This window comes from Pseudopodoces humilis, chromosome 6 (genome assembly GCF_049639895.1).
Source record: "Pseudopodoces humilis isolate 2021_Gansu_Grassland_sample_001 chromosome 6, ASM4963989v1, whole genome shotgun sequence".
In the NCBI taxonomy this organism is placed as follows: domain Eukaryota; kingdom Metazoa; phylum Chordata; class Aves; order Passeriformes; family Paridae; genus Pseudopodoces; species Pseudopodoces humilis.
The window spans coordinates 66424664-66441275 of NC_142205.1; the positions used below are offsets into that span (position 1 = coordinate 66424664).

Here is a 16612-nt window from a genome sequence, read left to right on the forward strand (position 1 = left end):
CATTTAGCAGCTGCTCAAGGACATAAATACTTCCAAATGCTTTTATGATCCATTTCAAGATTGTGTCATTCCCATCTTTTTTTGCTAGTATGGCAGGAAATAGATAATTTCATGAAGCAAGCACTGACTAGCAGCAGCCAGTGTGGTACCACCTGGATATCTACTGTGCCTATGGTTCCCATCCCACCTGCAATTTTTGCCACTGACTTCTACTGAAAACTTCTTTCCTGTGATGTTTTAGATAAATCAAGACTAGCATAGTTTTCAATGTATTCTTTGCTGGCATGAATTCAGAACAAGTCTTCAGTGCAACCAGAAAATGATAGCCAATACTGTTCACCAGCCTGCTTGAAAACTATCCCAAATCACACCAGCTGTGGATTAGTCAGGTTGTAAAGGTAAGCACGGTAGAGCAGTTGCATTTAGCTTAAAGTTACTCCTGAACAGCTGCTTCTGAACACGCTTGCTAGTGCATTTTAACACTGGCAGGAGGGCATGGGAACTTGTGAGTTAGCTTTACAAGAACATAGCAAATTTTAAAAGGAAGTCTCAAACAGTGTTTAATCAGTGCGATATCTACATTTTTAAACACAGGAACTCATAAAACATGCTGCTGTTCTTGTCAGCCACTTGTGGCAAAGGTCCCATGCACACTTCATGTATTAACGTCTCCCTGGATTACCTGAAACTCAGAGATCTCCCAACACAAGTAAATATTTTCATTTTGGACTGCTGCATTAAACTATTGATTTAATCTCCTGGATTTTGTGGGTTTTTTATGAACCAGAGTCCAGGTAAAGCCTGTTCTCTGATCAAATTCTTGACTTACGCACAGCACTAGATGTGGGGTACAGCTGAGTTCTGCTCCCCTCCCTCTTACAAGAAAGACAATAATTGTTGGCTGCATGACACTGTTTTCATCAGTTCAGTATTTGGGTGTTTTGTTCTGTACAGCCCTCACTGACTTCTGCCAGCTTGGACTGAGAGACCAAGGAGACATCAAGACAAATCCGGCCTCGGCTTCTGATGGAGCGTAAGGATGTTCAAGCCCAAACGAGTCCCAGTCACAAGTGAGCAGTTTGAGGCTACAGAGTAATAGATTTTGGTTTTTACAGTGTAAAAACCATAAAGCACACAGCTATCTCCAGACAAAGCACAAGACAAATGATACCTCAAGCCTTAAAATTGTGTTTTCCAGCTTTGGCTGTGCTCAGACTGTGGAATACCTGAGCACTGCTGCAATAGGAAAATATAAGCCATAGCTGTTGTCACTGGCACAAGACACTGCACACAGCATGGCAGAAAACAAAACTGTATTCACTTGTCAACAAGTCGGCTTTAGTTCTATTTTTACTGCTAGAAAGCAGGAACAAGTTCTGCAGTAAATTAAATCCATCAAACCATGGGAGACCGAAGATCAGTCCAAAGCATGATGCAGGATGTCTCTGTTAATAATACTCACACCAAAATCTGAAACCAAAATTTTGGGCTTGGACACCTCAAGTGAAAGTGCAATTAATCTTCATAACAAGACTTCATGTCCTGTTTTAAATGAAAGAACTTGGAATACATTTGGTATTGTGGAACAAACATATGACTGGATGCTGAGCAAAGCAGAATATTAAAATATTGAAATGCAAATTCTTATTTCCTTTCAGGGCTAAGATTTCAGTAAGATTAACTGGGGAGTCCATAGCTGTTTTCTGGCCACTGATGCAACCTCTAAACATTTGTGATGACAACGTTATGAAGGGTTTTATTGCCATTTAAATTGGTTTTTTTGTAGTCACACATGAAATTCTTATGACTTAGGTAAAGCCATTTATTACCACAGGGCAAAAATCCACCTACCTAAATCTGTAGTGAGTACTACCAACAGCAGACAACTGGATATAGGAATAAAATCCTGATTTCCAGAAACCAAATTCCCTTTGACATCAGGTAAGCCCAGCTCTCCCCGCAGAGATCTCCGTTCAGCATGGCTACCCAATCTCCATCCACTAACGTTTGGGACCACCACCAAAACATTTATTTTCTGTCCCAAATGTGATGTTCTCTGCACGACCACAGCAGAGGAGATGTTCTGGCTGCCTCACCTGCATCAGCAGCTGTGACCAGCAGCAGGTACTGCTCCTTGGCCTCCCGGTCCAGGCTCCGCACCAGGCGCAGCTCTCCGCTGCCCGAGAGGGTGAAGGCTCCCTCCTCATTGCCAGCCACCAGCACGTAGGTCAGCTTGCTGTTCAGCCCTTGGTCATCATCCCTTGCTACAACCTACACAAGCAACGCAAGCAGAACAGATAGCAAGGACTGTAAAATTACATCGGGTTGGAGGAGGCATTCTCTGTGATAATAATCCAAATTAATGGGTTGAATTAATGCAAATGCCGCAGGTATAAATTAGCTGTAATTGAAAAATGAATACTTAACACGGTGGTGGTGGATTTAAAAAGCGTAGTTTGAAAATACTAAGTAGTTGATTATTTATTTTAGTCAAGTGTAAATACAGTAAGACTGTGTTGGGGCTCAGTGAACACCACAAACGACCCGGTATAGGCTAAGCTCTGTATGAGAACAAGCACTGCACGTCTTGCTGTCGGAATCCATTTAGTTCTCTCTCAATATTTGGCACACAGCCTCATCCCATGCAGGCAACAACCAGATTGAGAGATTTGTTGCATGGAAGTTGAGAATGAGATGAGAGGATAGAGCAGACACCTGAAGTCCCAGTGGAGGTGTGAGGTGTGAGGATAGGTAGGGAAAATACAAGCAGAACTCCAAAGCATATTACCTTTTGGTAAAAAAAACCTCACCCATACAAACAAAAAGGAAAACAGGACAACAAAGACTGCAAATTCAGTTAAAGCCAAGAGGCAACTTTTCCACTGTTTTGCCCCTTTTTAATTTTGGAGGAAGGACACTGTCCCTTAATACCACATAGGCATGCTACTGATTGTCAGAGGCACATATTTATTGCTGAATGTACCCACCTGAAGAATAACTTTTGGCAGCGTCTCCAAATTCTCGGGGACGTTCACAGAGTAGGGTGAAAGCTCAAATGTGGGAATGAAATCATTAACGTCCTTCAGAACAATACTGACTGTCGTGGTGTCGGTCCTGGGGCTGCTCCCACGGTCAGATGACTGAACAGTCAGTGTGTAGGAGGGCTTCTTCTCTCTATCCAAAGGCTTGGCCACAGTTATCACCCCCGTCACAGAATCGATCCGAAACTCACTGCTGGCATCCCCGCTCACGATGGCGTAGCGGACCTGCCCGTTTGTCCCTTCATCTCCGTCAGCAGCCAACACCTGGACTAAATCCGTCCCTGTCAAAGTATTTTCCGCCACCTCCACTTGGTAAAGCTTTTGGGCAAAGAGCGGGTTGTTGTCATTAATGTCCAGGACAATGACCACCACATCCGCCGACGAAGAGAGGGACGGCTGGCCCTTGTCTGTGGCTACCACAGTCAAGGTATAGTTGGCCACGGCTTCTCTGTCGAGCTCCCCGGTGAGCCTCACTTCCCCATCAACGGTTCCAATGCTGAACTTGTTTCCCAGAGGCCGGAGCAGGCTGTACTCGATGTAGCTGTTGGGACCGCTGTCGGGATCAGTCGCCTGGGCTTTGAACACCACCGTGTCTATGGGCGTGTTCTCCGGCACGTAGGTCAGCCTCGGGGAGATAAAGCTGGGGGGGCTGTCATTCACGTCCAGCAGAATGATGGAAACTTGGGCTGTGCTGGTGTACCTGGAGGCTGGGACTGGGGCCATGTCGTGGACTTGCACCACCAGGCTGTAGAAGGACTGGCTTTCCCGATCCAGGGGCTGCCGGATGCTCAGCACCCCGCTGTTGTCGATGCCAAACTGCCCCGCGCTGTCCCCGGATGCGATGCTGAAGGACAGCTGAGAGTTGGGGCCTGGGTGGGGAGGGAGAAGAAAGGTAGATAAACGTGACTTCATCCCACTGACCTAAGTATCAGTATTTCTGGCCTCGTTTCCACAGGAAACTTTTCTTAATTTTCCTACAGAAATGAGGATTGTATAACCACGCTGAGTGTTCAGCCTCCTCACCACCATTTTTGAATCCATCTGCTAATTTCAGCCAAGTTTCACAAGTGGAGCAGAAGCCTTTGATATCATTATTTTCTGAGAAGATAATATTCATGAAAGAGAGAGGGAGGATGTTAATTGGAGAGGCCACAGAGGGAACGACTGGCAGGGTTCATCTCGGCTTTTCGTTCAGTGGGAGCTGCACAGTGGCACCAAACGTAATTTTTCCCCACCTACACGGGTTAGGGAAAAGGGTTTGAAGGGTTTTCCATCAGAAACCAAGACTCAGTAGCTCTGCTGCTCACTGAACATCTGGTTTCCTCCGTTCTTCCCAGTTCAACTAAGCAACGTTATTATTAATGTAATTATTTCTTGAATTTTTCCACTCAATTAGAAAAAGCCACAAGCAGAAACTCCCAAGCCTAGCTGCAGCAAGCCAAGAGTGAATACTGGGGAAAGGTATGCCTCCCATATATGGCATGGTATTCCAAAATATCAGATGAACAGCCCTCACTCATCTCATGATCAAAACATAACTAGCAATTATGGTCAGGGGAGAGATTTATCATTCTGCTAAGGGAAATGCATCCTGAACCTGGACAGGGCTGTGAAATATCCCTAAATATTCCCTGTAGGAAACAATGTGTGTTACTGCTTCGATTCCACAGTTCACTCTAAACAACTAATTACTGGGAACTTCCAAATGTGAAAAAAGTTTTATCTCCTCCCTCTATCTTACTCCTGTTTTAATTAATTTCAAAAATTGTCCTTTCAAAATTTGTTAATTTCAAAAATTGCTTTGCATATTCAAGAATGTGCTTAGGATTAGTAAATTAACCAACCATTAGCTACTACTTTACCCCTCAAACTAGCTTGTTCATGCAAATAAAGCTGCCCACTTCACTGACTGCTGTATACTTTGTCATTTTTACTCAGAAGCTCTTTTCTCTCCAAGTGAATTGCTTTGATAATAAAATTATCCTTGCATTAGAATTATTAATCTCTGCTGTTTACTATGCTCAGACTTGAGAAATCTTGTACAATGTGTCTTTCCCCCCAGTGGCTACTGTAATTGGCATCTTTCCCTCTCTCTTTTTCCTCCTGTAGGAGTTAAATTATAAAATGAATAGAACCAAACATGAAAGACAAAACATCTGAATTAGAGAAATTAATACATTTATCTACCAGATATTAGTGTTTCTCCATTACTTTGATCAAGTGAAGGACAGTGAAAGTTTAATGCTACTCTGCTTTTTGTTCAGTCGTATTTTCAAATGACTAATTATATGGATGAAAGACTTGATTTCAGTAAAGTACTTTCTGTAAATTCAAGATTTTTAGAGATGGGTAGGATTTGGGTCCTGCAAAAGAAAATTACTTCAAAAAATACTCTATTCCTCCCACCCTCCCTCCCAACCCTGCTTCTCCCCAGTGTTTTCTATGGTGTTTATTCCTAAGAAAAATTAGCTTGTTATTCCTTATCTCACTTCCATGAACCTTTCATTCTTTTTCCTGTATTCTCATAGGTTTTCATGCTGCTAAATCTTATATAAATTAAACTATGAAACAGAAGAGTTGCCTAAATATCAGTGGAGCCAGGAAGGGCAAATAATGAACCATTCTCTTTTTCAAACACAGCATGCCAAGCTGGCATTGTGCAGCTCGTCCATCCCCACCCCTTCCAAGATTTGGAGCTGGGCTTTTCTTAGGGAGAATGCAGAGACATCCTCTTTGCTGAACCTTAGGTTTATTTAATTGGAGGGTTCATCTGATAAAACACTGAAAAGACAGACATGGAGTCACCAATTTCATGATAACACTCTTCTAAAGGGTTTTGTTTCTATTTTTATTTATTTACTAATAAGCCTAAAAAAAATAAACAAAACAACGAAACTTCTTTCCCCCTGCCATTCTATAAATACCTGCAGAGTTTAACTGGGAAAAAACACCAGCTTTGCCTGGAGGAATACCTAACTAAAATTTTAACAAACTGACAAACATGCATGTGCTTTCCTCAGATTTTTCCTGTTAATTCTTTGTTGGAAAAATAAAATCTGAATTTCAAAATGAATGTGTTTAAGTCTTTAGTATACATTATTAAATATCCAAGAGCTGTAGCTGATATTTGCTATGGGCCTGTATATGAAACAGTCCAAGCTGAGATAAACAGCTGCTGTTTCCCAAGGGGTGTGCTGAACAAGAAAAATTAAAATTGGTGCAGCTTCACTATCACCATGTTTCTTTCTTTTATCAGTGTTTATCCTAAAACAACAGCCATACCTCATTATAAAACAATGTCTTTTACAGAGCTCTTTCAAACTATAGGATCATGTAACATAAATAATCAACGAAATTGCATTTGTATTGAGTGCATTATCTGTGAGCACACGGAGAAGAGTATAATACTAGCACTAGCTATTTCTGTGCTCTAGATAAATATAAAATGACACAAGATAACAAGTTTGGGCTTGAAACAGAAACAACAATAGATCATAACATTTGCTTAAGTTACAGTCCTATGGGAGAACTCAACCTGGCATGCTCTTGGAATGATATTTCAATCATTAATTAATTTTAAATCCAGCCTGCTAGAAAAGCAAGTGTGCCAGAAAATATAAAAGGCAAGATATCTGACTTCTTGTTGCATTGCTCCTCAAATACTCATTTGCCTCCTTGATAACTGTGTGATGAATGTGAGTTGATATGTCAGTGCTATGATAGAGTTCCCATCCCGTGCACAGATGGAAATTAATGTATGAGGTGCAAGAGAAAAGGAAAACAGACTCATAATGGCAAAGTGAAATTAACTTCCAAAAAGGTTTGAAACCGAGTGCTGTAGTCCTGACAGGAAAATAAGAAATAGAAGAGGAGATAGACACAAACCCATTTATCTAAAAGTCTGGAAGAGCAATCCCTTCCCCAGGTATGCATGATACAAGCACAAGCTCCTCCTCAAACTTATATTTAGTTTACATAAAATAAAACACCTTAACAAGTGTGGTGAAAGAGAGATTCATACAGAACAGCCAGTATCACAAAGTTATGACTTCTGACTTGATGGCTTATCTTGTGGAATCTCTTCTCCCTTCCTAAGTTTGATCTCAAAACCAGTTACACAATTTTTACCATGGAAAATTCCATCCATCAGCACAAAATTTATCTCCCCACAAAAATGCTGGAGTCCAACAACTCAGCATTTCCTGAAGAAAAACTGCTTTGCTGAGCGATCCTGATAGGTTCAGTCAATTTAGGTGGACAAACAGGGATTCCTCAAAGCATGCAGGTGCTTTGTCCTTGAAGCACATCTGAGTGTGAGACACTTCCACGGGCTCCTCTGAGCCCCTGTCAGGTTGAGAGGAGGCAAGGTTGCTCAACATGTCACAAAAATAACCTTCACCTGCAAAGTCACTGTGGGTGTTATGAAGAGCTTTGCATTAAGTCACACCAGGTAATGTCTGTGGCCACCAGAAAATGCGGTACGTGACGGAATGCTGTTTATGTATTTTATGGTCATATTCTATAATTATTCTTGCTCGGGCACAAGCTCTGTGGCAAAACGGTTAAGCAAGCTATAAAAATTGTATCTTTTACACTCAACACATTAACACCCTCTAGATGCCATAAATAATCCCAATATTAAAGCTTATTTCAATGGGAAATTTTCCTAAGATCTCTTTCAATACGCTTTTTAACCTCCACTATCAGCACCTTGCAGATGACAACTGTCTTCACGACAGACTTAAAACTTATAGTACGTTTAAGATGATTGCAGATAACATCTGATATTACCACAACCCTCTTTAGAACTTAAAATAAACTTTCAGAAAAAAAAAACCTCGGCAGACTTAGGTCTAAATTAAACGTGAACTTAAGCATATGAGAGCAGCAATTTCCAGGTAGCCCTAATTTCCCCTTTTTTTAAGTCCTCTAATAGGTTGCGAAGGCAAAACGCAGATTTATGATCAGGGGATGTCAGGGAGCTCCTACCATCATCGGCATCGGTGACGCTGAAGTTGAGGATGGCGGATCCTGGGGGCAGGTTCTCCATCAAGGAAGTGCTGTAGGAGGCCATGCCGAAGAGGGGCGGGTTGTCGTTGACGTCCAGGATGTTGAAGTACACCCTGATGGCCGTGGCCTGGCCTCCCCCGTCCTCAGCGCGGACGGTGAGGATGTAATACTGCTGCGCTTCGTAGTCCAGGCCCCGGGTCAGGTTGAAGACCCCGGTGACGGGATTCAGGAAGAAGATTCCCTCTTCATCATCCTCGCTGATGGTGTACGTCACCTCCCCATTGACTCCCGAGTCGTCGTCGGTGGCCAGAATGGCTGCCACCAAGGAACCTGCGTGGCACAACGGCAGGGCACCGTCAGGCACTCGCAACAGGCAGCTGCCCACAGCCAGCGCAGCAACAAGCACACCCACAGAGGAGAGATGCCCTCCCCGAGAAACCCAAGAGCTCCCAGGCTGTCTGAGCAACTATTGCAAAAGGTTTTGCAAAGCATAAAGGGACATCATATTCTTGCTTTTACTCAAGCACCGTAAGAAAGGGTCAAGAATGTTTTTTTATCTTCATGCAGATTAGGTATCAGCAGGGGCAAAACCACCTTTTCTCCTGCTAGGTACTGTCTTCCTATGACTCAGACGACCCTCCCTTTGCCGCAGACAATCACAAGTTCTGGATATTTCTTTCCAAATGCAGGAACCGATATGTGAGTACAAACCGCATAGCCCAGCTCTGTTTTTGAAGCAGCGCTTTTGCAGGGTAACTGCGGTTACAAAACTGGAAACCTTATAGGGGTCTGTTCTCTGCCGCCTTCTGAAATTCAACGCCCTGTGAATCTGTGCCAATGTTTTCATTTCTGCATAGCTGCCCTCGCATGACTGACCTATCTGACTAGAGTTTGGAAATCTAGTGTCACTTTTTAGTATTTTGAACATTAATTATAATTAAGATCAGCTCAATTCCAAGAAAATAAATCATTAAGTTTCCTTTCCCTGGAACCAGATGAACTACGTGCAGCACAGTTGACTACTTTCAAGCAATGTGATAATGAAAACTGCTTGTATCATCAGAACAAAGAAGAGTGCTGTAACCCCCTTTAATCCAGCTGGATATGCTGGTATCTTTCACACCCATTTAATTATCTCAAGCATTTCTTTAACTGCAAGGGGAACAGGGATTACCCTCTGGGATAGAAAGTGGAACCTTGGAGGGGAAACACCATGGTTCTTCCCCTCTGGTTGAGCCTGCCAGCTGCTCCTGCACTGCTGGAGAGCAGAGCAGGAGAAGATGCAGTAACTTAACACAAAATCAGCCAATTTGTTCCTTCAGCATCCATCACGGCTAAGCTGGGTATAAAGCACCAATGTACACCCTATAAACGATTAACGAGAGAAGTCTCATTTTAATGTGGAGGGAATTAGGCTTGCCTTTTCCAGGGTTATTCCTGCTGAAACAGACTGAGACTCAAGGCTCTGAGAGAAAAGGGCATGGCTGGGGATCAGCAACCAAAGCACTCTGTGTTATACAGACATCTCAATTACTTCCAGATCAGATTCCTGAGGCACAGCTGATTGCACTGTAATCCTTTAATGCAAAACACCACCAAATTTTGGGACAGAGACTGTGGGGCAGAGTGAAAAAGTTGGAGGCACGGGGGTAACCTTAGTTCTCCCAAACAGAGACTCCCATGCTTATGAAAACCCTAATGAAAGCTTGAAAGCTATCACCTTGTCATTTGCATCTCCTTGGTTTATTCATGTTTTGGAATAAGCTTCTAAGATGCTACTGGCAGATACTGCTTTTGTAAGAGCAATCTGTATAAAATCTTGGAAGCAATATTCATTTCTTACCTGGAGACACGTAGTACAGCACGGTATTTGAATACTTTCTTTGATCTAACTACTTTTTAGTTTACAGCCCCCCTCTGAAGCAACAAAACACTCCTGCATATGAAACCAGCCTTAAACGAAGAAAACAACCACTTGACAGGCCAGTGGTCGTATTTCCAAGTCCTGTTTACCTGGAGTGGCATCTTCTGGGATGTCAAAGGAGTACACTGGCTTGGAGAACTTGGGGATGTGGTCATTGACGTCGCTGACAGTGATGTTTATTCTCATGTCCGAGGACTGCAGGCCGTCGTCGGCGCGGACCAGCAGGGAGTACTTGGAGCGGCGCTCGCGGTCCAGGCGCTTGGTGGCTATCAGCTCCCCCGACTCGGGGTCGATGTGGAAGCTGTCATCTGCACCACTGATAATGGTGTATGTCACCAGGGCATTGGCTCCCTAAGTCAAACCAGAAGTGGTCAAATCACGTCATTTGCCAGGAAAACCACATCACAGCTTTCAGTAAGACAAGGATCGTTCCAGTAACTGCGCTTGGAGATTGTCTTTCAGAACAGTTTCCTTTAATAAACAGCTTTCCTGCCCAGACCCTGCTTCAGTCCCACAGTAAGGACACATACCCACACGGTTTTATTTATGAGATGTGAAACCATGAGATTACCCAGATACTTTGTGCTCCACTCTTCATAAAAGGATTTCATCCAATCAATACCAAAAAACTCTGTTACCTGTTTTCGTTTCAAACCAGCATCACCGAACAGTGCGACATCTTAATAAGGATCAATGTTTACTCTTGTTTTATCTTTAAAGGTTAAATTAAATCCCTGCCAGTGGGATCAGCTCTGCCTTTCTTGCTCTCTGGAGATGGCATGGAGGGAGCAGGAGAGGAAGGGAGGGAGGCATGGAAGCAGGGGGGACCTGGGGCAGCTATGTGGCAGCACTTCCAGCCACCACGCACGGCAAGGGTCTCAGCTCATGGTCAGGAGAAACTCATGGAAGCCGTGCTTGCAGCAGCCCCTCAAAGGTCAGTTTCTGCATAGAAATATATTTACCCATGCAAATAAAAAACCCCGAAGTGACAAATCACACATCATTAAAATGACAGTTCTGATCTCTTGGGGTGTGCTGCAAGTCAAAAGCATTTCCTTTCAGGTCAAAAAACTTCATCTGTCCTTGAGGGGGGAAAAAAAAGCATTCATGTGGACTTTGATCATTTTGGTTGAAAGGAAAATTAAGGAAAAGTAATATTATGTCCCATACTTCTTTTTCCAAGACAGGCTTAAGGATGCTGAAGGTTTGGTAGCCTTTAACATCAGACAGAGAACCTAAACCCTGCGTGCTGATGGTGCCTGGAAATGCAAGCAGGTATTTACTGTGCCCTCCTCTGGTGCCAGGCCAGAGCTCAGATTTGACAGCTGAAACCTGCTGCTGACATGCCAGTGGCACTTCTGCAATGAACAGAAGATCAAAGAGATGAGGCAGAAAGGAATTCTCTGGCTGTTTCAAATACTCCAGCCTAAAAAAGCAAATTAATAAACACCTGCTTGTATTTGTGAGAGGAGACAGAAGCATTAGTTACCTGACCTTACCAGAGTGCCCATGCCAAACTTTCTCTCTGGGGTGTTGCTTCAAAGAGTCAGACTGAGCTGACTGATAAAAGGATATTTGGAAAGAAAACAGGCTTCTGCAGGTGCCCAGCCCTGCAGAGCTGCGTGCGGCGCTTCGTCTGTGTGCTCAGGTGTGCCATGGGCACATCACACGCTTTCCTCCAATTGTCTGGCTTACCCATCACGTCTCATGAGAATTTTCAGAGGTGACCACATTCTTCACCCTGTGTTTGACCAGCCAGAATCCTTCTAACGGAGTGCAGCTAAAACCACAGCCACGTGTGATACTGGTTTATACTGTGTCCTCAGCTGCAAAAAGCAGGGGGGAATAAAGAGGTATCTTGACCCTAAGCTGCACACCACTAGGAAAACTTGGGCTCTTTGTTAAGAGACTGAGTTACAAATGTTCTGGTGGGGAAACTGAAATCATTCCTTTTGATAAAAAGGCTGATTTCTCTCTAAGGTAATAAATCACTTCCCACTGGATGGAGTGCTTCAGAATGGGTAACGGATTAGGTGCAGTTCAGGAATGGTTAAAAAGGAGCATAAGATATTGCTGTGATCTTAGATACATTTTCCATACCACACCACAGAGTGGTAGCTCAGTATTTACTGCTTCCTAAAAGAAAGACAAGCAGCTAGAATTTTTGTTACAGAAGTGCACCTTTCCAAAATCCTGGGTTTTGCCTGCGTATCAGGCTACTACTGGAAAATAAAGGGAAACCAAAATATTTACAGTCACATTTGCACCATTCCCGGGGGTGTTCCCGTGGTTCCCTCTGTAGTGGCGAGATTAAGTACACCAATGAACAATCACAGGAAGACTAACCAAGCTAACACAAAAAAGTCCAGGAATAAAATCCTCTTGAGGATCTTGAACTGCCCCATTATTTGAAAGCAAGAACTGCTTATTACTGTCAAGTCTGCTGTCTGCACTTTAATGACAACACAAACTTTTTGTGTTAATCTGTTGACTTTTTAGTCATTTTCTTCACGGAAAGAAGCAGTTCAAGTAAGCAAAAATAACATGATTAACATGTTTATAACTTAAGTTTCTAAAATAAATGAATGCATCAATAGCATGGTAGTTTCTTCATAGCACCTTAGTTGCAGCATTCTCATCGTAATGAATCTAAGAGGGCAAACTTATTTTGCGAACAGATTAATCATTTCATCATTATTTCTTTTCCCCTCTTCTTGGTAAAATAAAACCTTCTTTTGGAAGGGATAATATTGATCTTCGTTAGCTCTAGTCAAAGTGAAAGCAGGAATTATCAGAATTTTTCTTGTTCTCCAAGATTTGTCTCAAATTAATTTTATTGCACACCTCGGAACTGGGCTCAGCTACAAGACCTTGGTTTCAAAGTTAGTTTAGACCTCCACAATACTGGACAGAAATTTGTGAATGACTGCCATGATTCCTAAGGCCAAGCTCACACAAAGAGATAAAGAAAACAGGAAAAAAAACATGTCCAGAATGGCACTTCTACTACCAACATTCAAAACTGAAATTATGCTCCTACCTCATCAGCATCCATGGCTGTCAGCTGCAGTATTTTAGATCCATCTCCTATGTTCTCCTCTACAGTCAGATCGAGCATGTCCGTGGGGAAGACTGGCGGGTTGTCATTTATATCTTGAAGTGTTATTTCTACCTGTAAAAAGGAGGAATAGGAAAAAATTTGAGTGAGCACCTGGACACTGATTGGACCTGAATGTTACTAATAACATAATTCTGAAAGAAATCAGGTAAATTGCTCTTAATCACATGAATTAGCACATTCCCAAATCACACCAGCATTAGGAAAAGCCCGTCCGGATATTAAAATTCCACGTTGTTATAAAATACTCCTAGGAAAACCTCTAACACAAATAAAGTTAATTTGACTTGTTGATAGCGACTGATTTTAAATGGTCCTAGTCTAGTTTATATTGGAAAAGATCCACTGATAGACTGTCATTGTAATCCTCAAAGTCAGCCCCTGGAGAATAACTGCCAAGTGCTGGGGCAGGAGATCGTTCAACCATTAAATGCTGCCTGACATAAAGATGAGGTGGTGTAAAATTCTCTGTGAAATGTTTATATATTGGCAACTCTCCGTTCCGAGAGGGGGAAAAAAACACCCTTGCACTTAATATATTTTATATCAAATAATCTGCTTTTCTCTCTCCCTCAAAACTCTCCTCTAACTGCAAGCACAAACGTTACTTTAGGAGCACCCACCAGCATCTACTCTCCCTGCCTATCCGAAACTCAACAAATGCTCTTTTCACATGCCATATTTGTATGCCTTTCCAAGAATGATAGCTCCTGAGAGGGTTTTTTTGTGATCTTTATCCCTAGTTTTTCATAGGCAAGACCGCTGCCCTGCTGATGCTAATTCAAGAAGATGCAGAGCTACGCTTTCCCTTGTTGCTGGGTCTGGAATGTAATATTCCAAAATAGAAAAAGAAGACACAGCTGTTTTATATCTATCATGGAAAAAAATGTATGGTTTTGGACCCAAAATACTGAACAGTCACCAAACTTTGAAGACCCACTAAGGAGAAAAGGAGTAGCTGAAAGAGCCAAGGAACAGAGAAAGGTAAAAGGCAAAGGTATGGATGCCTTGACTGACAGACAAAATATCATTTACACTACAGTATCTGCTATGCCCATACCCACAAGGACTGTCCATGCACTCAGCTGAAAATATACGGATTGGGCTGCTCTGGGTATAACCAACACAGACATTTCTGGTGATCCAAAGTCTACAATTTCCACTGTTTCTAGTCCCCTGTCGTAACATTTTCTTCTCTGTTCTGTTTTCATAGGGACCTCCAACTGCCAAGCTGTTCTGTCTTGATCACCGCGATGATCCCAAACACCGAGGAAATATTATACTAATATTAGTGTAATATTAATATAATAGCTATGTGTGCTGGCAGTGGAGGCAAAACCAGGGGTCTTTTATAGCAGGCCACGATTTATTTATCTGTCCCCTATTTCATCCCTTTGGTCATTCAGAAATGGTACACAAAACAATTCACAGCCTGAGACAGACCAGCCCAGAAGGTTTTATTGTTAAATTTATATCCCTGGCAGCAGAAGCACAAGGAGTGCTGAGCAGAGCACCACAAGCAGTGACTGACAACCACCTGACCAGACACAAACTTTGGGAGAATAAACCAGCCTAGGCTGGTTTGCAAGGAGACTGGGTGACAATTAATCACAGAAACGGGAGGGACGCGGTAGAAATGACAGATAAAGGACTTTGCCAGCCCTCCTTGCCTGTGAGCTGGCACAGCACACTCTTCCCGCTTTCCTCCCTGAAGGGCAGCACTTCCCCAGCCAGGGTTTCAAGGTAAAGCAGCTGCACAGCTCTGCAGTTCATTTTTCCCTGGCATACGTGTCATTCACAGCTAATGTTTCAGCTGCGGGTGACGCCTCACCACCAGAACCCATTTTCACGATGAGAGATTACCCTTTGTACAAATCCTATGAAAAATATGTGACAGCTTCTGGGGGGTTTGGGATAGGAGCTGTGCCTTGCCTACAGCTTGAGTAATGTGAAATACTGAGAATACCCATGAATACTCATGGCTAAGGATTGAGGGACAAATGAGTCAATTACAAAGTCAGATTCCGGAGAAGTGAAAAAAAGGAAGCATGAAAGAGGTAATTTTATTCTGAAAAATCAGTTCAAATGTAAACAAAGGAACTGTATTTTATACCGAAGACATGCTTTAGATGGTGGAAAAATAAATTCTCAAATAAGGATGAGAATTTTTTAGAAAAGAACACAACATCTTTAAAGAGCGTTTACACCATGATGTATTACTCACCCACAGGGCTTAGATAATGTGTATTGCTTCTTAATTCACCATTGGCTAAGTCTAATTAGCATCTGTGTCTAAAGCTATCTTTTTACTTCTGCTAGAATTTACTACTTCAGCTTACAAACAGAACTGGGAGTAAGATCTTTAGATGCAGAATTTTTCTTTTGCAGAAATTTCACTGCAAGAATCATAGGATCACAGAATGGTGTGGGCTGGAAGGGACCTAAAAGATGATATAGTCCCACCCACCCTACCAGGGACAGGGATGCCACTCACTACACCAGGTTGCTCAGGGCCCATCCAGCCTGGTCTAAGACATCTGTGAGAAAGATTTGAGAAAAAACATCACATTTTCCCCAAACAAGAGTCTGCTACATTTCATTTAAGAGAGGATGTCATACATCCTCTGAATGAGATCGGATGAAAATTGAATGTCCAGGAGCTCACAAATTAATTTCACTTTGAAATTATCCCATGAATTTTGACATGAAGCAGAAGCCCACAGGAGAACCACAACCACAAAGTCTTCCATTGCCACAGGGCGCTGGAAGATTGTATCTTATCACACAAAAGAAAAAAAAAATCCACAAAGCTTTAATCAAAGATCTAAACGAAACCCTTTCCCAACCCACTGCTTCTATCTTTCTAATCCCACTTCACATTTGCATAAAGAAATCAATGTGTGTCACTTTAGGAAATACATGGTTTGATTACTATCATACGCTACCAATTAAAAATTAAGTGTAATTCTGCCCTGGACTTAAGGAAGGCAAGACAAGGTGGTCATGGTGGTGTCACCAGCTGTTGCCACCACAGGAGTCACATTCAAAAGGGTCTAGAGATCATCTGCTGTTCTCCCAGCTCACACTGGTGGCAAACCACCCACCAGCAACAGCAGCACGTACAAGAATAAATATCTAAGAAACCAAAGGCCTGGAAACCTCAAATACACCACAGGGAACTGAAGGGATTTATCCAAACCTTGGAAGCAAGGAACCATTACACGCCAATGCCTGTAGAGCTGTAGGAAGCAACAAGCCCAGGCTACAAGGAAAGTGATAAATGCCACCAAAATCTGGCCAATTTTGTCTCCAAATCTATCCAAAATGAGGAATATTCTTCCCTGACCTCAAACTCGTCATTCATTGCAAATCTAGGATGCAGAGGCAACACAAACCAAGCACCTCACAGCACTCAATGTACTGCACTTTGCAACAAAAGTTTCTGCAACTTTCCATCTGACAAAGCCACGATTCCCATTTGTATCAAAAGCAACTTTAATACAGGACCCAAAAGTTGTT

General features: G+C 42.6%; 1 protein-coding gene across 1 annotated transcript in view; it reads right to left on the bottom strand.

The window, feature by feature from the left end:
• FAT4 (FAT atypical cadherin 4) overlaps positions 1 to 16612 on the bottom strand; it is a 123280-nt gene that overhangs the window by 47827 nt on the left and 58841 nt on the right. The window contains exons 2-6 of the mRNA XM_014259618.2: positions 13016 to 13147; positions 10065 to 10326; positions 8031 to 8381; positions 2988 to 3910; positions 2097 to 2271 (exon numbers count right to left, since the gene is read on the bottom strand). Of these exons, the coding sequence (XP_014115093.2) occupies positions 2097 to 2271; positions 2988 to 3910; positions 8031 to 8381; positions 10065 to 10326; positions 13016 to 13147 (1843 nt within the window). The remainder of the gene's footprint in view (positions 1 to 2096; positions 2272 to 2987; positions 3911 to 8030; positions 8382 to 10064; positions 10327 to 13015; positions 13148 to 16612) is intronic.